Source organism: Dipodomys ordii, unplaced genomic scaffold (assembly GCF_000151885.1).
Source record: "Dipodomys ordii isolate 6190 unplaced genomic scaffold, Dord_2.0 Scaffold33, whole genome shotgun sequence".
In the NCBI taxonomy this organism is placed as follows: Eukaryota; Metazoa; Chordata; class Mammalia; order Rodentia; family Heteromyidae; genus Dipodomys; species Dipodomys ordii.
In genome coordinates this window covers 10,166,527-10,193,868 of record NW_012267249.1, presented here as the reverse complement: position 1 = coordinate 10,193,868, position 27,342 = coordinate 10,166,527, and the positions used below count along the sequence as shown (strand labels likewise).

Below are 27,342 nucleotides of genomic sequence, written 5' to 3'. Positions count from 1 at the left end.
TGCTTGTGAAACTTTTAAACTATTATTTCTTCTTATCAATAACATAACCTTTCTTTTCTCTAGAGGTGAATCAGAATCAAATAAGCTGGTTTGAAAGCCTAGCACATCTCAGCAAGGGTCGATGAAATTAGCATGCATTGGGAGATTTCCAATGTCTGGCCTCAGCCCAGGCAATTGATGAATCTCTCTCCTGTTTCCTTTGTTACAGGAGTGTGGCATGATTGGAAAAGGCCTGGTGTCTGCTCCCTCTAGAAGGAGTGAGGGCTGCACAATGTCAGTGAACATGGCAGCAATATAGGACTTTGAGGCTATCTTTTCTTCTAATCACTAGACCATCTACACACCTATTGCCTCATTTGGTGTTGCTCAAGAACATCACATAAAGGCAATTCAAGTTATGTGAAATGAGCTCTCACTAAGTGCCAAACTCCCTGTGTGGTGGAGAATGATGAGTTTTTTTTTTCCATTTTATGGATGAGGAGAGTAAGTTTCAGAGAGGGCAAGAGACTTGCCTAAGGTTACACAGCTGGCTGGTCAATGAAGCCAGGTCTGTCTTGCTTTGATCTAGGTGAATGGTTTCTCTCCAAGAAAAGAAGATGTCCTTCAGCAACTGTGGGAGAGTCAGATCTGTTATACAGTGCTGGGGGAGAAAAAGGATCCAGTGAGTTTCGAAAACTGAGATGGAGAGCAGAATGTGCCTCCCAACCTTGAAACCCAGTTATTCCGTCCTTGGCATTCTCCTTGCTCATTGCCTGTGTCAACCTGTACTCCAGGTTTGAGCTCTGTGCCTTTCCTCAGTATGCCCTTCTTGCTTGGCAGGCGATCTTAACTTCCTGTGCTTGTCCAGATTTCCAGTAGCCTTTAGGATCCAGCTCATATCCCATCTCCTCCAAGAAAGATGCCAGGGTTTGTTGTCCGCACAGCCTTATGAGCCCTTGGGGGAAATGGGTCTCTCTAATCAACTCTATGATTATGCCCATCACATAATCAGTGCTGAGTAAATGTGTATGTAATTATGATCATCATGACATATTCATCATTATTAGCATTGTAAAACTTAAAGTTTTGTCTCAAGTGATGTTTCCTTACCGACTGAATTGCCTGCTCCTGAAGTCATGCAAGAGTTGGGTTCTAAAGGGATTCTGTGAGACAAAAATCACATATAGTCAAAGTTACCCTTGAAGATCCTTGGCTACTCTCTAGGTGCATAGTGCTAAGTCTATACGAGTTCAGTGTTTCCCATTTGAGAGTCATGCTACATGATAAAAAAGTTTTTATTTTTTTTATTTTTTACTTTTTTTGGGTCCGGTTGTGGGGCCTGAACTCTGGGCCCGGACGCTGTCCCTCAACTCTTCAGCTCAAGGCTAGCGCTCTGCCACTTGAGCCACAGCGCCACTTCCGGCTTTTTTCTTTTTGCTTATGTGGTGCTGAGGAATCGAACCCAGGGCCTCATGCATGCAAGGCAAGCGCTCTACCACTGAGCCACCTTCCCAGCCCAAAGGCTTTGATCTTATTTTGGTGTGCTGGTGCTGGTTTTTGAACTCAGGGCCTGGACATTGTCCCTTCACTTTATCACCCAAGGCTGGTGCTCTGCTATGTGAGCCATACCCGCACTTTTGGACATAAGTGTCTTGTGAACTTTGCTGCCCAGACCAGTTTTAAGCGGAGGTCCTCAGATCTCAGCCTCCTGAGTAGCTAGGATTACAGATGTGAGCCATCATTGGCAAGGCTTTCTTTAACTAACAGTGTTTTTCGCTACAGCATGAAGCTTACCTGTAAGAGACAAGAACAATGCCCAAATTGAAGTCCCAGTAGATCTATGCCTGGGTATAGATTTAGGATCATCTTCAAGGGGTTCTTGGCCCTCAAAGCTCAGGCATGGACATATGTTTGTCTTTAGTAGTGTTTTCATATTTACAAAGTCCTTACCCCATGTATTATTCACTTAAATTCTCAAAAGCATTCCTGAAACGAATGTGACTGATGTTATTCCTCCTCTGTAAAGGAGTAAATTGAGACCCAAGGTGAAATAAGTTTTATTCCAAAGACCTGGCATTCCTAATCCTATGACTTAGTCTAAAGCCTCCCTTTGAGGGGTACCATGGCTACCATGAAGGGCTGGACTCACTCTTGCTCTACTTGTTGATAGAGATAGAGACCATGTGAGTTTAGACTAGTTACCTAACCTCTCGGAAACTCAGAAGGTCTTTTTAAAAATAAAGAAAATAATATCTAGCTGGTAGTGCCCTTGAAGGATTAAATGAGCCATTATATGTGAAACTGCCTGGCACGATGCCTGGGGTGTTGCAGGGGTTCCTCAGGGTTACTGCTCTTCCCCTTCTTTGCTGACATTGGCAGTCTCCCAGGCAATGAAACCAAGAAAAGCCTTCCTCTGCATTATTTCCGAGTCCCCTCAATGACAACTGGGCCTGCTCGGTGTCATCTCTGACCTCCAAAGGTCTTCATGATGCTGGAGTCTTAGTCTAAAACTGCTTAAGAATATGCAAAGCCCTTTCCTAGTCTTAGGGGAGTGGAGAACAGAGGGACAGGCACCAGAGGATCTGTTCCAGCCCAAATTCTGGTGACTATGGGCAGGTGTCTTTAATTCAAGAAATGTTTATGGAGGCATACATGTGTTTTGTCCCTTTTTTTTTTTTAGTCTTTCAAAGAAGTTCCTAAGTTTCTGCTCAAAATTACCACTCGATAATTACCACAAGGTAATTCAGTCAAGGTCGTTGAATCTAAGGCACTAGACATGAAGTGGCTAGACAAACTAGAAGAGCAACTGAGGAAGGTAAGGCAGTCCTGGGGTTGGAAAATGCAGGCGTCACTACTTCCCCTGGGGATGTAGGGATGTAGGAATCAAGGGAAGAGGCTAGCCCCCAAGTGGGACCTGTCCCTCTAGAGCTAGAGTGGTGGCCTCTTGTGAGAGACACAACTAAACACCAGAAGAGTTGAAAAATATCTGGTTTCCTGCCCTCCCACTGTCTAATCTCCTGTGAGTAACTACCATTGACCAAATCTAGTGTGAAGCCAGAGGGCAAGAGAACAGTGCTGAGAAAGACAAGAGGAATATAAGAGGGGACTAGCCATTGGTGGCACCAGGGCTCTCAGGACATAATGACACCAGCCTCAGCTCTCCTATGATCTCTTCGAACTCTTGACTAACATCTGCTAACATCTTATTTGTCCCGAGCCATACTGAACTTCTCAGGGTTCTTTCAGCCCTGCAGGCACTTATACTTGTAGCTATTTCTTCTGGAGTTTTCCTACCACAGAGCCATGTAGTTCCTTTCCATTCAAAGTTGTCCCTCCTTCTTGCTTTATTATGTATTGCTTTATTTTCTCTAGCTCTATGACCATCCAATGTCCATGAAGTTTACTTCCTTTCTCTAGAATGTGAGCCCCAAAAGGCAGAGATTTTTGTCCACTTTGTATATTGCTGTATCTCCAGTGATTAGACTGGCAGTTAGTGGATACTTGATGAATATTTGCCGACTAAGTATGTGGCTAAACCAGGATCCAAACACTCCTTTCAATTTTGCGTGTTTGTTCATTCAACAACTTCTTTTTTTTAAATTTTTTTTGGGGGGGTCTGGTCATGGGGCCTGAACTCTGGGCCTGGGCGCTGTCCCTCAGCTCTTCAGCTCAAGGCTAGCACTCTACCACTTTGAGCCACAGCGCCACTTCCGGTTTTTCTCTTTTTGCATATGTGGTGCTGAGGAATCGAACCCAGGGCCTCATGCACGCAAGGCAAGTGCTCTACCACTGAGCCACCTTCCCAGCCCTCATTCAACAACTTCTAATGTGAGGAATGGGTTGGAAGGTGCCATGCAAGGAGTCAGGCTGAATGATCAGAGTGCCCATCTCCTCTGTGGGCTTCCATTTCCCGTCTATGAGGCCACGTGGCTGAGCAGAGACCTCCAAGGACCCTTCCAGTACCACCGTTCTAATAAATCTAGAGCATTTCCCTGGCAGAAGCACATAGAAGATAAAATTAATCCTTTTCTTCATCAGTGATTCCTAGTTCTGCACGTGACTTGTCAGGGGAACTTTTCTCTGATGCTCATGCGACGCAGGAACTTGTCACATCTTCTGTCTCTGGGAACGTCCTCACCTGAAATTGAAAGGTAAATATTTCAGTTGTGAGTCTCTCTGTCATGACTCAAATAATTTTAAAATTGCTTAGATGTCTTTGCCTAACAATGTTCAGATTGTTCTAATGTAGGAGAAAACGGTAGTTTTAGACACAGTAATATTGATAGCAGCTAGTAATTTCCATGTACTTCACACAGTTATAAAGCTGCATGAGGATGATCAGGGAGAACACTTCTACTGTCTGAAAAGACAGCCTATAGTCTATATCAAGGGCCTACCATGGTGCCTGGCAGTTGAAGGCTCTCACTGGATGGTGACTTTTGCTATAATTATTGTTATGGAGTTGGCTTGGAAGATAGCCACACCTCTCTCTGGGTTGCTATAATGACATTAGGGATTTCAAATCAAAGAGATTGTCTCCTTGGTAGATGTCTTTGGACATCAGCACAGATCTATGGCAGAGTATCGGAAGCTTTGCAGGGAAGAAAAGAGTAGAAGGGCTGGAGATTGTCAATGTACTCACTTACAACTAAGCCACGGTCAATCCGGAGTTGGTGTAGTCCTTCACTCACTCTTCCACCAGATCATCTGATGTCCTCTTGAGAATCAAACTCCATCTCTGTCCTCAAGTAACTTCCAATGGAGTTGGAGGGACAATATTATGTACGTATCAGCTAAGGCTGATTGCAATGAGCTAAGACTCATTGCAATGGTAAGAGAAAGTACTGGGTGTTTCACTGAGTCTTTAGAAGGCCAAAGAAAGATTTTTTAAATAAACTGTACATTGGCCAGCAGCAGTGGCACATACTTGCAATCCCAGCTATTCATGAGGAAGAGACCAGAAGGCAAGCCTAGGCAAAAAGCTAATGAGTTCCTAACCCAATCACTAAGCTGGGCATGGTGGTATGTGTCTGTATTCTAGCTACATGGGAGGTCCTAGGTAAAGGAACATGATCTGAAGCCCTAGGAAAAACTGAGACCTTATCTGAAAAATAACTAAAGCAAAAAATGGCTGGGGGAATGGCTGAAGTGGTATAGTGCCTACCTAGTAAGCAGGAGGTCCCAAGTTCAAGTTCAGTATCACAGATAAAACAAAAAACATAACAAAAACCTACATAATGAACCAAGCACATATTTTATTTTTTCAGCTCTGCTCATCTGTCCTAAGTGAAAATAACACATACAGTAAGCAATTACTATCACCTAAAAGATTCCATTGCCAGGATCTGGTTGTCTATAGTCTTAGTTACTTAAGAGGCTGAGACCTGAGGATCACAGTTCAAAGTCAGCTTAGGCAGGAAAGACAGTGAGACTCTTATCTCCAATTAATCACCAAATTGGAAGTGGTGCTGTGGCTCGAAGTAGTAGAATACTAGCCTTGAGCAAAATAGCTCTGGGACAGTGCTCAGGCCCTGAGTTTAAGTCCAACAAAAAAAAAAACACTCTGTAGTTTATATGGGTATAGAAAAGGCAGTCATATGAAAGCCTCTGTTGAATTCCCAGACTCTGTCTCTTGACAAAGTCACACTAGCATGTGGAAGTCTATTCTTTTTCCCTCAGTGGCTCCAAGACAGCCTAGGGCAACCGTGTGAAGATGAGGGATTGTAGGAATGTGCAGTTACTGGCCTGAGCACCCCACTTGGCTGGTGCTGGCCTGGAATTCTAGCTTATTTTTGCCAGGTTGCCCAGGTACACAGGCAGGGTGGTCTGACTCAGAGAGACTTACTTCTTTTATAACCCTCCTGAGAGTTGGTCTGACCTCAGGGCCCCAGTGGCAGCAATTTCACTAAGGTTTATGCTGACTGTCCCTAAGTATCTGAGATGAGGGCCAGCAATAGAACAGATGGGGTGAGAGGTAATGGCAGAGGCAGGGTTGAAGATGGGTGAAATCTCTCAGGCCTTAGCAGAACTCTGAGTTCTAAGTTCTCTCCTGTCACATGTCACTCAGGCTCCCTTCTCAAATGCCAGGAAAGGAGCTGGAATTGTAGCTAGAAACCCCCAGGCCTCACTAGGCAGCATTGCAAACTACCTCTTGCTCATGCTAACCTTTTCAACATCTTTTCCTAGAATCGGTGTCAAGCTTTTCCCTTTGCTTGGATCTTGTCTTTAAGAATCTAAAACAACCTGCAAACTTCATCAGTGACACATTTGAATGTTCCCGAATAAGCTCCCTTGAACATCGAAACACTATCATTGAGTTACAGGTAAGAAAAAAAGTCTATTCTTCAATGGGAGATACAACGATCAGAGAGGGAGAGATACTTGCTAAAGTTTGCATAGCTTAAACTGGCAGAAGGATCTGAATCCTCAGCCTTTTACTACTACACCAATTTATTTAGAAAGCTAACATGACAGCTGGACATTGGTGGTTCATGCTTGTAACTTACTTGTACTTAGAAGGCTGAGATTGCAGCTTGAAGCAGGCCTGGGCAGCAAAGTTGATGAGATTCTTATCTACAATTAACCAGTTTTTTTAAAAGAACGATGGGGCAGGGAATGCAGCTCAATGGTAGAATGCTTGCCTAGCATGCATGAAGCCCTGGGTTTGATTCTTCCGTACCACCTAAACAGAAAAAGCTGGAAGTGACTCTGTGGCTCAAGTGGTAGAGTACTATCCTTGAGCAAAAGAAGCTCAGGGACAGTGCCTAGGCCCTGAGTTCATGCCCCAGGACTGGCAAAAAAAAATGAACTAGAAGTGTGGCTCAAGTGGCAGAGCAATAGACTTGAGTAAAAAACTCAAGCAGGAGTAGAAAGCCTTGAGGTCAAACTCCAATACTAGCACAAATCTAGCTAGCTAGCTAGCTAGATAAAGAACGAAGAAGAAAAATATTGACATGACAAATGAAGCCAGTGATCTTACAATAACATATACATTCCTTATTAGAGTCAGCACAAGCCTGCATGGCTCAGCCCTTGCCCTACTCTTGCTACTTCTCTTCCTTCTTATTCTTCTTTTGGCCCTTTGGCCTTTTTTTGTTGTTGTTCTTTCCTAGAACCTCATAAGTTCTTAGCTACCTCTGGCTTTTGCATCCATATTCTTCTTCTGGCATGTTTTCCATGATGGCTCTTTCTGATCCTTCAATCAGATTTCAAAGTTATTTTCTCAGGAAAAGACTTTCACCCTGTCTAAATTGATCCCTTTTGTTATTTTCTTCACTAGCACCCACCTTCTGAGCCTTTTTTTACAGTCTATGATTATTTTACTTATTGAATAGGCGATGACTTGATACTCGTCATTCAATTAATTTAACCATTCCTTCACTTTCCAATTATTTATTGAATATATCCTTGAATCTAGGCACTCTTTCAGGAGATCTTACATTATAAGGGTGAGTAGAACAGTTTCAAATCTCTCTACAATGGGGAATCTTTCATCTTTATAGGTGATAGAGGAAGGATGCTGCTGCTTTTTGATGACATGGGGAGATGGGAAGGCCAGAAAGCTATTTTTTTGCAAGTTAAGAGTGAGATGCCCTTTAGATTGTCAGATAGAGATGTCAACTAAGCAATAGAATATATTTCTCCAGAGTTCAGGAGAGAGGTCTGGGCTAGAATATGTATTTGGGATACATCCAAGCATTAATTATAATAAAAGTCATATGACATTAGATAAATGACCCTGGAGAGAGATGTAGTTAGAGAAGAAGTCCAAGAACTCAGGCTCCAACATTTAGAGAGGAATATTGAAGAAAGAAAAAGAGAAATAGAAAGAGGAAGCAAATGAGATAGGAAGGAGACCTGGAAAGCAGGAAGAAGAGAGCAACGGGCTGAATCAAACACTGCTGCAAGATAGAGGATTGAATGAGGATTGAATCTTGGATTTAGTAGGGGAGATCGCTGGTGCCCCTGACATGAGCAGAGTGGGAACAGTAGTCAATGGTAAATCTTATCAGAGAGTTCAAAGGAGAATGAGAGGAGACACTGGAGAGTGACCATCACTACTTCTAAGAGATTTCTTTTTACAGGGAGGTGAGAAAGGGGATAGCAACAGGAATTAGGGTAAAAGAGTGTTTATATACTTAGAGGAATGGCCCACAAGCAGGGAAAATCTGATGGTGCCAGACAAAATCTGTTGATGCTGGGTTTATGAGTAGGATGGATGAATTGGAAGTGAACAGTTTTCCACAGTAAGAGGAGGGAAGGTCAATGCAAGAGCTGGGGGGAGTCCTCTACTGACAGTTGTGATTTTCTCAGTGATGGAAGCAAGTCTCCAGTGGAGAATGAGATAAGAAGGGAAGTATAGGACATTTTAAGAAATTGTTAAGAAAACAAGCCAAGCACTGGTGGCTCATTCCACCTAATTCCTTAGGAGACCTGAAGATCTTGGTTTGAAACCAGCCTGGGCAGACAAATCTGAGATACTCTTTTATCCAATTAAGCAACAAAAAGCTGGAAGTAGAGGTGTGGTTCTGTTGGTAAGTGCCAGCCTTGAGACAAAAAAACCCAAGGAAGACAGCAAGGTCTGGAGTTTAAACCCCAATACCATCACATTTATACAGAAGAAAGAAGAAAAAGAAGAAGAAGGAGAAGGAGAGGGAGAAGGAGAGAGAAAGGAACAGGAAGAAGAGGAATGAGAAAGAGAAGAAGGAGGAAGAGGAAATGGAGGAGGAGGAGAAGAGGAAAGAAGGAGGAGGAGGAGGAAGAAGAGGAGGAGGAGGGAGAAGAAGAGGAAGATGACGACGAAGGAGGAGTAGAAAAAGGAGGAGAATGAGAAGGAGGTGGAGAAGATGTGTGGAGGAATAGGAGGAGGAAGAGGAGAAAATGGAGGAGGAGGTGTGGAGAAGGAGGGAAAGGAGGAGGAAGAGAGGGAGTAGAAAGAAAGAAATGAGGAAGAGAGGTGTGGAGGAGGAGGAGATGAGGAGGAAAAGGAGAAGAAAGAAGAAGAAAAAGGAAGAAGAGGAGGAGAAGGAGGAGGAGGAAGAAGAAAATAGGAAAACATCTAGAAGAGAGGGCAAGGGAAGTAATTAGCGAAGTATAGCCTGAACTTCAGGCTGTTTTTAAAGGTGATATAAAGATGTTCACAGTGACTCCTACCTGTAACTGCAGTTACTTAGAAGGCAGTGATTGGGGTTGCAGGTGCAAGAGAAGATGAAGCTTTTGTTAAAATGAGGGGAGACCAAGGAAATGAGAGTGCAGGCAAGGGAAGGATTCTCTATATGTTTATAGAGAATTTTAACTGGGTAGGAAAGTGAGGACATAGCACAGGAAAGAGAAAATAAGAAGTGAAGATCCTAGGGTCATGGAAGGGTTATCTTTCGAGCCAAATTTTAAAGGGAGTGAAACAGGAAGCCAGTACTGACAAGGGGCTGCTTAAAAATGACAACAAAGCGATAAAGAGAAGCTGAGGTAGGAGGAGGAGTGGAAGTGGGGAACCAGTACATTGGAAGGAGCATCTATGTGCATACTGAAACCGTCAGGAATTATGGTAGACAAGTCGTTTGGGTAAAGATCTTTTCTTCTTCTTTTTTTTGTAAGAGGTGAGGATCTTTGTGTGAGGAGGATTTATGGGAAACAAGCTATGTACCTGATACCCGTGGCTTCTTAGTACTGTTTAGTCGTTTACTTGTGTGGTATTTGCCCAGGGCTCTTGGAACTTCTGTCTTGGTTGCTTCCTAAGCAGAGCTTCTTGGAGTGCTATGGGGTTGTGTTTTGAGTTGGGGGTAGAAGACACTACTGGGCCATGAGCCAGGCCCCAAGGGCCTGTTGCTGCAGCTGCCCTATAGCTTAGGGCAGGCTCTCCTTTAGACTGCTGGCTGGGCTCCCGCCAGAGCCACATGCCTTTAGCTCAGCAGTGGTAGCAGCAGATGGCAAAAGGTGGGTGTCTGGGGGTCTCTGCAATTGATCCCACAGCTGCCGGATTAATGAGGCCTGGTGTCTGCCTTCTTTTCTGAGGTATGTCAGCCAACAGCAGCTTCCTTTGCTGGAGTAGATTTGTTTCTGGGCATTTTCTTTTTTCTTTCTTCTTTCTTTCAATGAAAGCTCAGCACCTGATGGAAAACTTCCTGTGCTTTCCAGTCCTTCTTGGCATCTGTGCCAGTTCTGAGGCACTCCAGGGCATTGAACTGTCACTTGGGCTCCTCAGGATCATGGTGATGAAGCAAAGTTGAAATCGTCCAGCTCTCGAATTCGTGGGTGGGAAAACTGGGGCCTAGAGTGTTTTGTCATTCATTCTGTGGCTCAGGATTCTACACATCTCCCCTGTCTTTCTGGGTTGGTGTGGATTGTTCATATCTGAGGTTCAGACCTGCATAAACATATCTTACAGACATCGAGGTTATGGGCTAGGGGATGTTGGAAGGCAGATTTTTGAGGACAAAAGGACTTCTGAGAGAGAACATCACCATAAGAAAAGGGCGAGAGGACCAGAGTCACCAAAGGGGCTTGAAGTTCAAGAAGATTAGATGTGAAACACTACCACCACCACCTCGAAACAAATGAAAAAACACTAGCTGTAGGCACAGTGTAAAGCTCTTTTTAGTCATCTTTGCCCTGGTCCAGCTGGCAAATCTAAAAAGCACTCCTTCCCCATCAAAGTTAGGTAAAAGGAAGAGAAGTCATATCCTTGATGAGCAAGAGTAAGGAAGCAAGCAAGCGAGTGAGCCAGAGGTGCACCCACGCTCGAGTCCTACAGACATGGAGGTGAGCAAAGTGCTGAGATAGTCTGGCAGTGTAATGGCAGGAACTGAGGCATTAAGGAGCTGGGCCAGGAGTTGGAGCCACTGGATTGAGAGCCCATGAAGAGTCTCAGACTGATGCAGGTGGCAGTAAGGCAATGACAATTTGGAGGCAAGTGGCAAGCAGTGGGGCATGTAGAGAGACAAGCGCAGAAACAGGCAATAGCCAAGTAGAACAGGGCAATAATCAGACTTAAACCAGAGGTGCACAACAGTGTAATCTCTTTTGTACAGCAGCATGGATATGAAAACCTTCATATGGCCCAATGAGGTGGAGGGAGTGTTTGGTAGAGTGAATCTTTGGAGCCAGAAACAGCTTGGGAGCTCTTATAAGCCTGGGGCCCCATCTGACTGTTTAGAGGCTTAAGGAAATAAAGTGAGCATATCAATAAAAATGTGTTCATTGACTGGGGAGCTCTGTGGTAATGAGTGTATTTTTCTCATGTAGTAAAAAAGACCAAAGAGACGATCTAGGACTGTTGTAGTAGCACAGACATGCCACTGAAGATATCAGCTTCTCCTGATTTTAACCATTCACCTTTTTGGTTGTTGTTTTCATAGTTGTAGCCAGGGGCCTACAGCTTTCTATGTCATATCAACGTTTCAGATGTTGATTTCAGGAGAGCAACAGCAAATGCAAAACAGTGTCCCAGCTATGGTCAATCCCTTTCCAAGAGCTTTTCTGGATTAGTCCTCAGAGACCTCTTACATCTCAGTGGCCAGAGTTGTGTGATATGGCCATCACTAGGCCATCACTAGGAAAACCAGAGGGCATTTTCTAGCTAGGATTTAAGGAGGTGGTGTGTGTGTGTGTGTGTGTGTGTGTGTGTGTGTGTGTGTGTGTGTGTGTGTGTATGTGTGTGTTCAATTTGAAAAACTTTCAGCAGATAAACTGGAGTGTTTGGTAATTGGCTGGTTGGTTAAGGGAGGAATAAAGGCCAATTAGGGAGAGTCTTGGGATTTCCACTGTTAATTGAGATAAAGAACAGAAAAGAATGAACAGGAATAAGGAATTTGTTTAAACTACATAGGAACTTGGTGGAACCTGAACCCAGGAATTTGGAACTTAAAGCTATTCTGGGTGGCTGTTGTTTCTATTACCCAACCTCTTTCCCTTGGAGCCTAGAATTAAAGGTTACTGATATCTTTGGACCCATTGAGTTTTCTTTCTGTCTTTCTTCTATATTTTCTAAGAAAATGCTAATAAGGTTCTAGCATTTTGCCTCTGGAGGTCCTCCTGTGATCAGGGTATATAAGAGTGTAGAGTAGGGGCCACTACCAATGTTGCCTCTGTGTTCTCTGATAACAGGTTGCCAGGGAGAACCTAGATCAGCCATTGACAACTCCCCACAATTCTTTCTCTAACCCTGGTTTTATGTTGGTACATTCGTTTCCTTTGCTGCTGTAACAGATTACCACAAATTTAGTGGTTTAAAAGAAGACAATTTTATTCTTTTATAGAAAGAGGTAAGAAGTCTCAAATTAAAGTGTTAGCAGAGCTGAGTTCCTTTTGAAGTTTTCAGAGGAAAATATATTTCCTTGCCTTTTTTCATTTCTAGAGACTGCCTTCATTTCTTGGCTTGTGGACCCTTTATTGTGATCCCTCCAACCTTTTGCTTTCATCTTCACATCTACTGCTGATTCTGACCCTCATTTTCACCTCTTCTAAAGATCCTTGAGATTATATTGATCCACCTGAGTACTCCAGGATAATGTCTCCATCACAGAATCCTTAACTGAATATTTGCAAAGTTTTTTTTAAACATTTAAGATAGCAGCATAGTCTGAATGTATTCACCTCAAATTTGTAAATTGAACCTAATTCCTAATGTGGTAGGATTTAGGGAAATGATTATATCATAAGAAACCCTCAGGAGTGGGGTTAGTGCCCTGGTAAAAGACCCAAGAGAACTTGTACACCTTTCCCCTATGTCAGGATGCAGCAAGAAGGTACCACCTAGAAGGCAGGGAGCAGACCCTCACAAGACAATCTATTGGCACTTTGACCTTGGGCATTCTAGCTTCTAGAAAGGTGAGCAATGAATTTTTGTTGTTTATAAATTCCCCAATGTAAGATATTTTGTTACAGTATCCCCAAAGTAATGACAAGGTAACATATTCACAAGTCCAGGGTCTAGGATGAGAGAATCTTGGCAGGAGGCATTGTCCAGCCTACCATAGTTAAGCAACTTCACTTAAATGCTTTTATGTGTCCAGTCCTCTGCTGAAGAACTGAAGACTAGACTAGCTTATAGTTTAGGAGAGAAGGCATGGGAATGAATAGCAAATTACTCAATGGTGTGAGAAAAGACTTTGGAACTCCAGGTGTGTGTGTGTGTGTGTGTGTGTGTGTGTGTGTGTGTGTGTGTGTGAGAGAGAGAGAGAGAGAGAGAGAGAGAGAGAGAGACAAAGAGACCAAAAGGAGAAGAGAAAGAAGAGGAGGAGGAAGAGGAGGGGGAAGAGGAGGAGAAAGAAGAGGAGGAGGAGGGAAGGTGGAAGAGGAGGAGGGGGAAGAGGAGGAGGGAGAAGAGAAGAGGAGGAAGAGAAAAAAATGAGAAGAGGAGGAGGAGGAGGGGGGAAAGGAGAGAAGGGAAGGAGGGAGGCAGCTGGCTGACGAGCCGGAGCTGTTTGTATATGATCTGGGTCTGCTGATTAGTGTGATGACGACCTGAGCAGCATTGCAGCGTTTCTGCCTTCACCACCTCTGGCCCTTTAGCAAGGCGATGCTGCAGTTTTTCCAGCCACAGTCTCTTCCCTTATTATTTCCAGAGCCTCTTTATTTTTTTTTAATTTTTTTATTGTAAAGATACTATACAGGGGGTTACAGTTACATGAGTGAGGTAATGAGTACACTTCCTCTTGAACATTGTTACCCCCTCCATTGTTTTCCCCCTACCATCCCCTCCCTCCCTCCCTTCCCGGAGGTTCTTTTTTTTTTTTTTTGATTGTGATTAAGTGATTACATAATTTCGGAAATTCACAGTATTGTGGAATAATGATGCTCATTTAAAGTCACAAGTTCATTCTAACTTTCCTGGAGCAAATTGTCTATCACAGTCTGTAACATATAACGGTGTTCACATGTTATACACCTTATATGTGAGCAGCAGCATGGGGATATTTAGTAGTGGTTCAACCAGATGAGTGGGAGTTCTTTGTTTCTTAAGTCCTGTTAGTTTTGTCCTATCACCTAACATTTTGGATTTAGCATCCACTTATCAGGGAGACCATGTACCGTTTGTCTCTTCGTTCTTGGCTTACCTCGCTCAACATGATTCCTTCTAGCTCCATCCATTTCCCTGCAAATGCCATTATTTTGTCATTTCTAATGGCTACATAATATTCCATTGTGTATAGATACCACAATTTTTGGATCCATTATCTGTGGTGGGGCATCTAGGTTGTTTCCATATCCTAGCTATTGCGAACAGTGCTGCAATAAACATGGAGGTGCACGTGTCCTTGTATATTGGTTCTTGTTGTTCAGGGTAGATGCCTAGAAGTGGTATGACTGGGTCGTAAGGGAGGTCAATCTTTAGCTAAGGACCCTACAGACTGCTTTCCAAAGTGGTTGTATAAGTGTACATTCCCACCAGCAGTGTAATAGGGTTCCAGAGCCTCTTTAAAGGAGAATTGCAACTAGTCAGCTGTAGACAGCCTTGGTGACTCAGATGAACAAGTACGATGTGCTGCAGAACCCAAGCAAAGCCTGGGACTGCCACTAATGTCTGCCCAATAGCTTGGACCAACTTCTTTGCTGGCATTCCTGTGGAGATGACCCCTGCACAATTGCTGATCCCTGAGATGGTCTTCAGTCTGCAGATGTGTGTGTGTGTGTGTGTGTGTGTGTGTGTGTGTGTGTGTACAGCCATACCCCTACTTCACCATGCTTCTGTACAAGGAGCCAGCCTTGGGTCACTTCTCCTTCACTGAGGCCACCATATGTATGGGCAGCAAAAGAAATGTTAGTGTCTGCTTGGGTATGTCTGTGGTGGTCTACCTTTCCACTTATATAGGTCTGAGTGGATGACCCGAGAGAAGTAGTTGTGGCAATGAGGCTATGATCCATCTACTGGCTCCTGACAGCTTCCTGTCACATGAGCCATTATAAACTACTCTAAAGTATACTTCAGAGTGAGTATAGGAATGAACCAACCTTAACATGCCTATTCATCTCACCCCCTAATTCAGCATTTGGCCTACGGCAGGTATTTAGAGTAAGGGTACTAGTATGAACTTACCTCACTTACAAGTGGCTGTCAACAAATGATAGTGTCACAGCGAAAGTCATCAGTGTGGGTCAATGGAAAGTTGTAGGATTGAACTTAGACTTCTCGGAGCCTGTTTTTTTTTTTTTTTGTCAACAATAAAACGCTACATGCCACCCTAGGACTGTTTTAAGAATTCAGAAGTAGTGAAAGGATTACCTACCAAGGCACTACTGATTCACAATATCCCTTCATCTCTTGGGGATCCCAAGAAAGCTAGGTTGGCTTATTTTACTTTTGTGTCCTGTCCCCAGATCCTTTCCATCTCCATGACTTGAAGACCTGTCGGCAACCTAATTTTATTTTCAAACACTTCTTTGAAGAAACAGTGCTTTAAAAACACCATCATTGTTTTTTTTTTTTGTTGATTCGCTTGCAAAACAATGTTATTGGGTCTATTTTTCTGTTGTTGATTTGGGGAGGGGGTGAGCCCCAGGCACGGGGCATTAATGTGATTTCCTTCTTACCTTACAACAGAACTCATCTCCACCTGTAATTGAAGGACCATTCAGTAATTATTTTGGCTCTACTTTGAGAGGATTGGCCCAGAGCCTCAGACGAAACACATGTATATCGATCGGCACAGAAAAGGCATTCATACACTAGAACTGTCCCTAGAAACAATTTCTTACATTTCAAGGACTTTGCTGGAAATTGTTTGAAATAATTACATGGCACACTGGTGTGTCATCTGAGTCTACTTTGCATTTGAACCACTAGTAGATTAAGCTGAACTTGCCTAGGAAAGCCTCCTAGTAATTAACCTGGGGTTGGGTGTTTTTAAGACAGTTTTCATTCTGTCTCAGAAACAAAAATGATGAGATTGGAGCAATGCTATTCCTTTAATTGAAGAAACACTTTTATGTTCTCAGGTCTATTTTAATCTTAAGTGCCGATTATGCATCATTCTCTCCTGTTAACAGACACTTCTGTAAGTGATCTGCACAGAGAGAGATAGGATTCTTACATAAATACTATACCATGAAAAATTATCCTATTACCTAATATGCCAATAAAAAGCTAATAAGATAAAGAAATGGCGCCAGTCGTTTTTGGACAATATTAAAACTTGATTTTAGTTCATGGAACTGCAATGTAATTTCCTTTTATTATTCTCTTCTTCAGGTAGAACAAAGGCAATGAAGGCTGTAGGGATGTTATTCAGCTGTCTTCTGTGAGCTCTTCAGCAGCCCAGAGGAAGGACCTAGACAGGATGACCTCAAATTAAGGGGTGACATCGATCAAGATGCATTGTATTCCTAAACTGCTTTGTTGAATAGTGACTCCCTTGTACAACCACTTAAAGATAATAAAACACTGTTGTTGCTAATGCTCTCTTGTCAGGTACTGTTTTTGAATTCACATGTGGCAATAAAAGAAGTTTCTTGCTCAGTTGTACACATACTTGCTTCTGTTGTTGGCATGTGTATATCTATTCAGGAACACATTTATACATAGTGCATCAAGGAACTAAAGATAAAACAACTTAAAGGACTGAATGTTTCCTGAATTATCTATTGCAAAAGGCGACTACATACCAAATTTGGACAGGATTAAGGTATTCACATTGTGAGTTACAAAATGTACTATTAGGCATTGTTTGTTGGGGTTAAATGTTTTATTTACAGCTAGGTGCTGGTGGCTCATGTGTAATAATAACTACTCAGAAAGTTGAGATCTGAGGATCTTGGTTTGAAACTAGCCTGGGTAGAAAAGTCCCTGAGACTCATCTCCAATTAAGTAGCCAAAAGCTGGAAGTGGAGGTGTGGCTCAGGTGGTAGAGTGCTAGCCTTAATCAAAAAAGCCAAGCAAGAGTGCGAGGCTCTGAGGTTCAAGCCCCAGTACTGGCACAAAAAATATTTTAGTTACAAATGGTATTGACCTTGACAAAAGAAATTGAAACAGGACTCAGGTTGATAAAAATTTCAAGCTGTAATTAGTCAGTGTTTGATCTTTGAATAGAAGTAAGTAAAGTTTGATTCTGGCAGTGCTGATATAAGATAGCTATTGTAGTTATTGACATCAGCGCATATATTTTTTTACACTCTTCCTTCCTATCACTTTGACAGAAATAACACTAAGTAAATGCTATCAGCCTTCTATGATATGCATTTTTTCATCCAAGCAAACTATAACATTTTTAGGACCTCAAAGAAATTTATTCATCTCTGCATTCTTGTGATTTGCTAGACCTTTCCAACAAACATCTATAGAAACTGTTTGCCTGGAGAAGAAAGGTAACAGGCTTATGCTTGCAACAAGATGAGCTTTTTTGTTAGTCAGACACTTTGGACTGATGTTGAGAAGTATTGCTAAGACTGTATGTAGAATATCCTTCTGTGGATACACACATATGTATATGTATACACACATATATGTACATATATATATATATATTATATATATATACACATACACGTACACACACATCCAGTCCTGGGGCTTGAACTCAGGGCCTGGGTGCTGTCCCTGAGCTTCTTTTGCTAGCACTCTACCACTCGAGCCACATTCCCAGCCTCTATGGATACATTTTTAAAATATGTATTTTTATTGTAAAGAAATTGTACAGAGGGCTACAGTTACATGAGCAAGGTAATGAGTCTATTTCCTATCAAGCATTGTTATCCCCTCCTTTGTTTTTCTATGGATACATTTTAAAAGACCTCTTTAAAGACTTACATCAATTTGTGAAACTTTCAGGGTAGCTTGGTTGAAGGATAGGGAATGAACAACAGGAACTGGAAAGATTACAATCACTTTCAATGTTCCAAAATAATGTATCCATCCACTTAAAATTGTATTAAGGTGGCCCTTTTCAGGAGCAGAGGTGGTGGAGTGTGACAGCTATCACAAGTTTTGGCAGCAATGGTTTTAATACCTGCAAGCATGCTTGTGAAGCTGAGATGTCCCAGAGGCAACTGGTTGTTTGAATGTTCATTTTTCTTTAGTAAAGAAACACAGGGGCTTGTATTTAAGGTAAAAACCAAAAGAATAACCTTTGAATTCAACTATGTGAAGTTCAGGCTTAAAGGTTTAAGACTTAGCTTGGTTAATTAAATCCCATTCTATGCCCTGAATTTAATTATTCCAACCAATGTGGTAATTTAATATAATAATAAAAAAGGGGGTTAATAGGAAATGGAAGAGAATCTGACTATTCATTCATCTGGATCAGTGGGGACATTTCTTCTTGAAGTGTCAGTTTATAGATGGTGATGTTTTATAGGGTATTATGAATGTTCAATTAGTGAGAAAATGAAAACGAGAGACAGACAGTAGATCATCAATGAGCGATCATATTAGGAAATCACTAAAAAGCTCATTCTGTAAAGTTCAGGGCATATTTTAATGTGGCATCATGACAAGGTAGGCAGTTTTCTCTTTCCTATGCTGTAGCCAAACAGTGTGAATAAATCCTCATTTAGGTTTTCTACTCAAATGTAAGAAAGTCAAATAGTTGCTACTTTGCAGCTATTTGTGAGTGCCACAATAAAAAAATGCTCTTTCTTTTTTTTTCCCTCATGGTTGTCTCTTTTCCATATAAACGGTCTATTTCCTTAATACTGCACATGTTCTCTAATCCCAGTGGAGACTGCACAGTGGAATCAGACTCAGAATCAAGCCCAGCTGGAAACTTTCTGGTTGTTTCCAGTTACTTCATCTCACTGAGCCGTGGGTCAGGTCATCTATGAAATAAGGATAATCCTATCTGCTCTTCTCAGAATGCTGAGAGGATAACATGAGGGAAAGTAGGGGACCACCACACAGCCTGCCTGATGCATGATAAATGCTCTGTGCAAATGGTGACTCCTTGTGCTCAGAACAATTCACAAGTATGCTTACAAATGAGTAATGAACACTAAGGTGTCATAATACCACCTAGAATGCCAAGTGTTCTGGCTTATCCACCAAGCACAGTGCTCTTCAAACTTGAAAGCACTGCTGAGTCACCTGGGGAATTTGGTTAAATCTACATTTGTATTCAGCCTGAGATTCAGCATTTCCAACCTGCTACCAGATGCTGCTGATACTGCTGGTTGGAAGGCCCACACTTTTCATAGGATGGAATTAGGACAGTGATTTCTGAATACTGAGTTGACTTTGAGAGACCTGGCTAAGTTGCAAGAGAGAATTTGACTATTTTTTTGTGGTTTAATGATAAAAATATCAGGGAAATCTGCAGATGCTACAGAAAAAAAGTTGGAAGGAACACATTTAAAAATTGGGGAAGCTCAAATTCATTCTACACACTTTCATTTATTGTCTGGACAGATAAAGTACAAATAATTCAAACACAACAAGATTTTGGAAAAAAAAACATTTACAATACTTTCCCTCAGAAATCACCTACACTAGCAAGATTAACATGAAGTCATTCATTTATAACTGAAGTATACAACTGCCTGGTTCTAAGATTTTTTTCCTCCCCTCCCCCCACCAGATCGAACACATCATAGAGGTTTTGGCATGCCTTTCCCATTAATGTCTAGCAAATGCATCAGAACTTTGCCAGCAAATTGCGTTCATTCATAACAGGTGACGTGAAAAGGTTTCCCTGAATGTTGAACAAGTGTTCTCGGAACTGAAATCTGGTGTTGTTTCCAAAACCGAAAAGAGGAGAAAAAAAGCAGGAAAAAAAAAAGTCAAAGGAGTTATCTATGATGCAGCCTTAGCTTCCGTTACCTGTCTACCACGATAATATTGACTACTACAAAGTTTGCCTCTTCCTTGTGAAAACAATGGTCCTGTCTACATGCACTTAGTGGGTTCAGCATGGGAAAAAACGCACAAAGTAAGCACAAGTTATAAATAACCATAACGTTTTATTACCATTAAGACTAAACTTGTATTGAAAAGATTTTATATAACAAGACAAGAAAAGCAATAGCAAATTTAACTATCAACTAGATTATGCATAGCGAGTAACTGTTTCTATTACCCAGGGAAGAGCAAAAACTCTTGTATTTTTTCTTTTGTTTGTTTTTTTTGTTTTTTGTGTTTTTTTCCTTTGTTTTAAATATATAACCATACAAAGCACAAACATAGTAAAAGGATCAGTGCACTGGAGCTAGGAGAATGCTCCCGCAATCATTTTGTTCCCTTAGCTCAGTTTTGTTTTCCTCAATCTGAATTACATTAAAATAAAGACCCAGTTGTTTTTATTTTTTCTACTGTGCAGTAAGAAAAAAATATTCACAACAAACATGACAATATATCAAACGATAGTTCTACACAAGTTACCTTGATACCTCTTTAACTGTCACTTAAATATCAGAAGAAAACATTTTAAGACATATACAAACAAAACTAGCCAAGTGTTACAACTCAGAATAAATTAACCCAAAGGAAAAAATAACTTTATATATATATTTATATTATATATACACATACACACACAACAGAATGACACAATAATATGCTTCTTCCCATAGTTTACGTAAACAAATAAGTAGTCTAGCCAATCTAGCTATATTTGATCTCGGCCACGGCCATAGGCATCATCACATTGGCGATTAAATAAATAAGTGTTTCAAGCAACATAAACAGTGTTTCAAATGTACCAACACAGCCCAATTCTATCAGCATGGGCTACAAAGTGAATTTGAAAATTGCTTAATGAATTTAAAGCAAATGCATCGGTTTTCCTTTCCTAACCACATTACATTTAACTATGATACTAAGATATGTAAATAATTTTTGTAGCACCTACTGCTCAAACTAAGGAAGTTTTAGATCAAAAGGAAAATTAAATCTTTTAAAGTTTTGTTCTGCTGACATCCCATACTGATGACTTAAAGAAAAACTGTCTTTCAACTCATCTCCTTGCTTTTGGGTTTTGACGGTGGGGAACTGTGGTACCCTGGGTAGAACGAACATTCCTTTCCCCTAGTAATTAATAATTTTATTATTATTATTACATGCTATGAAAAGATATGAAGATCATCTGTTTATAGCCCATCCTTCAAAAAACAGTCTACGAATCCAGTTTAAAACACACATCTTGATCTCTAAAAAGTTACCAGTGCAGTATGAACGCGACAAAGTTGTCAATTTCCCCTAAATTAGCCAGTCAAAATATTTTTTTCTCAAATCCAGATTCTCTTGTAAAAATTCTTTATATTTTATAAAAATAGATTTTTCTTGAAACCCATTTTCAGCAAAGAGACCACCTCTTTGGCAACAATGTTAATGTTATTAAATTGTTAATGTCATCAGGTAACCCCCTTTTCCCCATCCCCTAACAGAAGACTTTTTTAGTTCACATGATATAAAAGAAAAAGGGAAAATAAAAAAATCTGCAATTTTTTTTGTCATTTTTGCAATTTTTATTATTCCTCTTTAATTTGTGTGGGTTTTTCTAAACCAATCTGATTGGATCATATTTTGACAAAAAAAGAAAAAAAGCTTTTATTTTTCTTTCTTTGAATCCCATTACTTTGTAAAAATTGTTTTTATTTTTTTTGTTGTTTTTTTATTTTTCTTCTTCAAATGAACGAATGGTCATCTTAAAAAGACCCACCTTCAAGGAAGGTAGTAAAGTTAGCTGGCTGGGTAAAAATCCCTGCACGTCGCTATCTATGTATATTATATTCAACAACGACAGCTATGAAAGAACATTCAATGCATCAAAGGTATTTTTTTGTGATTTTTTTCTTTTTTTCTAAGCATTATAAAATCCTTTCCTGGTACACCTCAGGATAATCCAATGTTTTAATACTTAGGCAACACTGGCTTATAAAGTCCATAGTTGAATATAAGCCTTGAAAAGTTTGTTTCTCTCTCTTTTGTGTATGTGTGTGCACGCATGTGTTTTGTTCGTATATATTTATATATATATGTTAATAAGTGAGGATGGGGAATTCAGGACTTGTGGGCTTTGTTGGTTTTAAAGGAAACTTGCAGCACTCTGTCTCCCAGGCGATACCCATTGAGGCTGGCAATGGCCATGGCTGCCTCGTCGTAGTTGGTCATGGTGACAAAGCCGAATCCTTTACACTTATTGGTGTTGAAGTCACGGATGACTTTGACGTTGTTCACTGCTCCAAAGGGGCCAAAAAGCTGCCAGAGGACACTCTCGTCGGAATCAGGGGACAGGTTGTAGACAAAGATGCACCACCCTGTTCCTGTGTGACCAGGGATGTTCATTCCCACCAGGCTTGTCATCCCGTCAATGGTGATTGGGGAGAACCTGGGGGGACAAGCAGAAGGGGGGACTGGTCCAGACATCAGTCTGACCGCGGATGACACACAGATGCACAGACACAGACACGGGGCAAAGGGCTGAGTGAGTGTTTGCAGGAGAGTTTTCAGATGCAAAAGCTAACATCTGTGGCATTTCTTCTGATGATAATGGCTAGATGGCTAAGACATGTACACACCAAGAGAAAGGCTAGGTCAATTCCTAAAACCCACGGAGACTCTAGGAATCCCAGAGCAAGGCTCTATGATGGTGCTATCCCAGTTAAGGTTCATCCATTGTCTTACCCTGACCCTATCCCCCACTCCAATCAACAATAGAGTAACTTTGGGGCTAAGGGGCTCATTTTATTGTTCTGCTTTTTCACTCAATAAAGCACATAGAGAAAGCCTTGTGACACTCAATATCCATTGAGCAAATAAATTAATACACTGATGTCAATACTTGGACATTTTTCTTTTCTTTTTTCATTTTTTTTAAAGATTAAGGGATGACTCTAGAATTTCTCAAGTGTACCATCTTTGCAGTCACGTGACTTAAAGCTGTCAAAGATTTCTTGCTATTAACTGAGGATGGAAACACAGGAGAATGAATAGACATCTTGTTATTAATCAGATGAATGGTTCATGTTTCAGTGAGCATTTCCTCAAAAGGGTTCCTCCACAAAACCTGTTCAAGAATAATAGAGATGTACTACTCTTTGATGCTATATTATCTAGAATTCATTTCTAAGCATCACTGGAACAAGATTTCAAGTGGTTTATTTTGAAGAGCGTATTTATATGTCATGAGCTGCTGTACACTGGAAAAGCAGTGAAATTCTATTGGCCCTGTTACAACAACTTTTGTATTAGGCTTAGAAATATTCTGAGCTTTTGGTTTAGTCTCAAAAGGAAAACAAAGTAACTCTTCAGATGCTATTGATTGACTGATAAATCCAGGTGCCATTGGTGATGGCTGCATCAGAAGAATTACAATATCACTGCTTAGAGCAGAACATTTGTTAACATTTTGTTTCAGACAATTTGACTCCAGCTACAAAGAAGTACCTTAATTTTTATTTGGTTGAGTTAATTTTGGGAGAGGATGGAGACATGGGAGCAGAAATGAGGGAAGAATATGAGGTAAGGTGTAAGCTAGGTCTGTTTTTTTAAAAAAATAAGCCAATTTTCTTGGAGATTTGGATTTTTTTTACCTAATTAGAAGAATTTAGATAATTACCTACTAAAGGTAGGCTAAATGTAATGACAGCTCAGTGCACAGTTTTTGCTACCACTTACTAATTCCATCTTCCCTTTTGCTCAAAAACAAATAATAAGACAAAAAAACCAATAAGGTATTGATTCTTAGGACAAATGCAAGTTTAATTGCTTATTTGCATTATTTCTAAAGACTGTCTTCTCAACTGTTTCTCCTCAAACCGAATGAATTGGTCCCTTTCAGCCTATACATAGAGAACTGCTAAGTACTTATTATAAAGCCAATGACAGAGACAGCAAATGGATTTTGGGGAGTAGGGTGGGGGTGGGCCTTGAGATCAGCGTTTTTACTCAAGCGATCACTCTACCATTTAAAAAATGCCTCCAGTCCAGTATTTTGCTGATTAATTGGCAATAGAGTCCCATAGACTTTTCTGCCTGGGCTGGCTTTGAACCAAGGAGCCTCAGATTTTAGCCTCCTTGACAGCTAGGATTACAGAAATGACCCACTAGTGCTTAGTAATGAACAGGCTGTTTGTTGATGGCTACCCCAGAGCACTTAGGTAGAAAGGATTCCAGACCAAAAATCCAGGGTCCATTAGAAAAGAGAATACTATTATCAACTAGTGCTGTCTGGGTTAAGTATTGGAGGAGGTGACAACATGAAAGCACTATTCTTTTCAAAACACCTGGTATTTCCTCACTAAACTCAGAGAGCAGTGAAGAGATGGGGCAGCTTTAGGAAAGATGTGAAATGCCTGGAAACAGGCAAGCAGTACATTAGACAAGTGGAGACAATTCACAGTTATCTCCAGCTGGTGCTGGGATAGAGATTTGAGAGTCTGGCTCTCTTGCTAATGAAATCTGCAGCCAAGTTACTTCCTTCACTGGGTGCTAGTTTCCAGAGTCGGGTACTTACCATGCGTGGCCAAAAGATGAAAGATCTGTGTATACTGGGGAGTGTGATGTGGACTTTTAAAGGCCATATCTCCTCCCCTCTTTCTCTTGGAGGAAGGGGAATTAAAGTGTGCAGCTCTACTGAGCAAGATGATGAGATGCTATGTCCCTAGCAGTGCAGGGAGCTTATCCAAGGCACATATGGAGTCTCATGGACACAGTGATATAACACACCCAGCTGCCTGAGATTGAGATTTCACCCTTGTTGTGGTATTCAGAGAGTCCCCACAGCCTTGTCTCTGAGCCCTCAGCCCCATGAAAAGGCTTTAAAGAAACCACAAAGTTGAAAAAAACCACATACATAGAGAACCGAGGGCAGATTTATAATAACTGTTAAAACCTGTAACAAAAGAAACCCTTGGTTGAGGTGCACACAGATACACTTCATTCTCAAGATGTACTCTGAAGTAATACACACTGAGGTAGGTGCCAGAGTCAGAAAAATCATCCATTCATTAATTTATGCTTTGGCCAGGGCTGGTAGTCCAAAATCTAATTTTTTTCTTACTGAAAAAAATCAAAAGATTATCAGCTATGATTAGAAAAAGTGTTCTAATTTTGATTTGCTGGAATCTGCCCTCTTATCTGAAGCTTGGCATCACTAATGTAAAACAGTTGCTCTTGCAAGTTTGCAAAATCAGCCAGCAGAGTCAGAGCTTTTTCCCTCAGGGAAGCTATTCAGAGGACCAGATTATCCAGGGCTTGGTAGCTGTGGCACCTGAACCATAGGAGAAGCCCACCTGCAAATAAAAGAAAAAGTGAAACACACAAATAACATTTTGTGTGCCCTAAAAGAAACAAAATCAACTGAAGTCTGAAATTAAAATTAAGGATTTGACATGCTGGTGGAAGAAAAAGGAAGAATTAAAAAAAAAGTAAAGTTAGTGAATTAAAAAAAAATTCTAGCCCCAGTCTGTGCCAACATGGACATCTGGCAATCTGTGGAGTTTTAATTACCTCTTTACGCCATAGGCCATATTAAGCAAATTGTCCAGCCTGCAAAGAGAAGGAGGGTCTCTGGGTTAATGCCTCACAGATGGCAAGATCACTCAATGGAACTATTAATAAGAATGCTCCATTTTTAAAGAAGAAAAGCTCAACAACTTTCCCCATTGCTTAGGAGTCTATCCACCAATACGTCCCCTTTTCCTGCCTTGAAAACTGCAAGTAATTCATGTTCAGGTCAATGCTAGAGTTTAAAGCAAGTGTCTAATGAATCCCCCTTTCTTTCAAGATCTGAATTAATTCCATTCCCCGCCACCTCTCAGAACATTTGTGTGCATTTAATTTTGTATTGTATGTGAAATCATTAAAAGGGAGGGGGATTGTCTTAAATTGTTCACCTTTTACTATAATTAAACTTGTGAACAAAGGTCTCTATTCTAGATGAGCACAAAATGCACAAAACGGATCTTTTTTTTTCTGTTAGCCTAGTTACATTAACTAAATCTTACTACATACATTTTTTTTAATTTTGGAGGGGCACAGAGTGTCTGTGGGTTAAGATTTAAAAAAAACAAACGAGCTTACTATTTCCAGCCCCAAAGCACTTTCTCAGCAAACAGTCATTTTGTTATAATCTTCCTCACTCTCCACCTTGCTTGGGGACAAGCTATTCACAACATGAGGCAGTAGTAACCATAGTTTCCACCATCAGAAGCCTGCTGGAGAGGCTTTTTACATAAATACTGCATGTGCATTCACACAAAATAAAGATTAGATGATTTGGACTCTTCATGAAATCATTAACCATTTCAATCACAGGGCATGGGAGGACAAATGAGGAAGAGGCTGATTTTTTTCTTCCCCTCACTGTGGCCAGATGGACCGTTACTATTCTAGATAGAAGGATCTACTATTCCTCCATGTGAAGTCTGACAAGGAGAAAAACCCTTTCATTAAGGGGAAGTTAGGACGTGGGTGGAATGAAATAATTGTTTACGATTTGCTATGAGTAGGTCAAGACTGGGCTTATTTCTTGCACAGTAGAGGCCAGTTAAGGTTGTATTGCTTTCATGTGAGAAACCTGCCTCTCAGAAATGTCTCAGAGAGTACATGCCCCATTGCACCAGGAGATTCTTTTAGACCCACAGATAACACTGATGAGGCTTAGATGAAATCTTCCTCCTTGGCTTCCCAGAATTTGCTGACTTAAGAGAGTAACATTAACATTGGAGAAAGTCTCCCCTTTGCCCTGGAATCTAAAATAATGACCTGGAAAAAGAGGCTGGGGCAAATCAGGATCTGCCTCCTGGTCTACTCTGTATTATAATCCATTATCCATCTTAAATCTAAGTTGTGAATGTGGTCAATTATCTGTGATTAACTTGTTGAAACTAAACCTTCATGACTGGTTAAGCTCAGAAATGTTGTTTTCAATGGAAGAATCACAAGCTTAACTAGTCATAGCAATTGTCTCATTTTAAAGGAGTGGAAGCTGAGGCTCCAGGGGAGTTTCACACAGAGATGACTGGGGAGGTGGGGCAGAAAGCCTTGACTTCATCTTTAAGAGCCATGGTTTCCTTGGCCCTTGCCCCACTCTGTACCCATGTACCAGACTCCATCCCCTGTGGGCGTGCTTACCTGAACCTCTGAGCCTGATGGTGGAGTGGGCCAGGGTAGCGCCGGTTAGGGGACTGGTACAGCTGAGAGAGCAGGGCCTGGCTGGACTTCTGGCTGGGGTTGTTGGCAAACTTCACAGTAATCGGTTCTGTAGCACCGCTGGGCTTCTGGCCATTCAGCCCTTTGATGGCTTCTTCGGCCTCGATCCTCTTATCAAAGCGGATGAATCCCACCCCTCTAGACACTCCTGGGGAAAGAGAAAGAGTCTTTGTAAAAAGTGAACACAACAAACTAATAACTGTCTCTGGGGAGAGATGAGTGGGGGCCTGTGGTTGTTTTGTGGGGACTCAGTCCCTTCCGGGAGCTGTGCTCCCTAAATCTCTTTC

At 41.2% G+C, this 27,342-nt stretch overlaps 1 protein-coding gene across 7 annotated transcripts in view; it reads right to left on the bottom strand.

Moving 5' to 3' along the window:
* Positions 1-19,277: 19,277 nt before the first annotated feature.
* The window catches only part of Elavl4 (ELAV like neuron-specific RNA binding protein 4), a 97,303-nt gene continuing 89,238 nt past the window's right edge, over positions 19,278-27,342 (bottom strand). For 3 of the 7 annotated variants that reach the window (XM_013016823.1, XM_013016819.1, XM_013016824.1), the window contains exons 5-7: positions 26,978-27,203; positions 25,352-25,390; positions 21,695-22,229 (exon numbers count right to left, since the gene is read on the bottom strand). In XM_013016823.1, coding sequence (XP_012872277.1) covers positions 21,902-22,229; positions 25,352-25,390; positions 26,978-27,203 — 593 coding nt within the window. In that variant the 3' untranslated portion in view covers positions 21,695-21,901. Of the gene's footprint in view, positions 22,272-25,351; positions 25,391-26,977; positions 27,204-27,342 lie in introns of all 7 variants that reach the window. The other 4 variants (XM_013016820.1, XM_013016822.1, XM_013016825.1 and 1 more) reach the window with 4 other exon arrangements.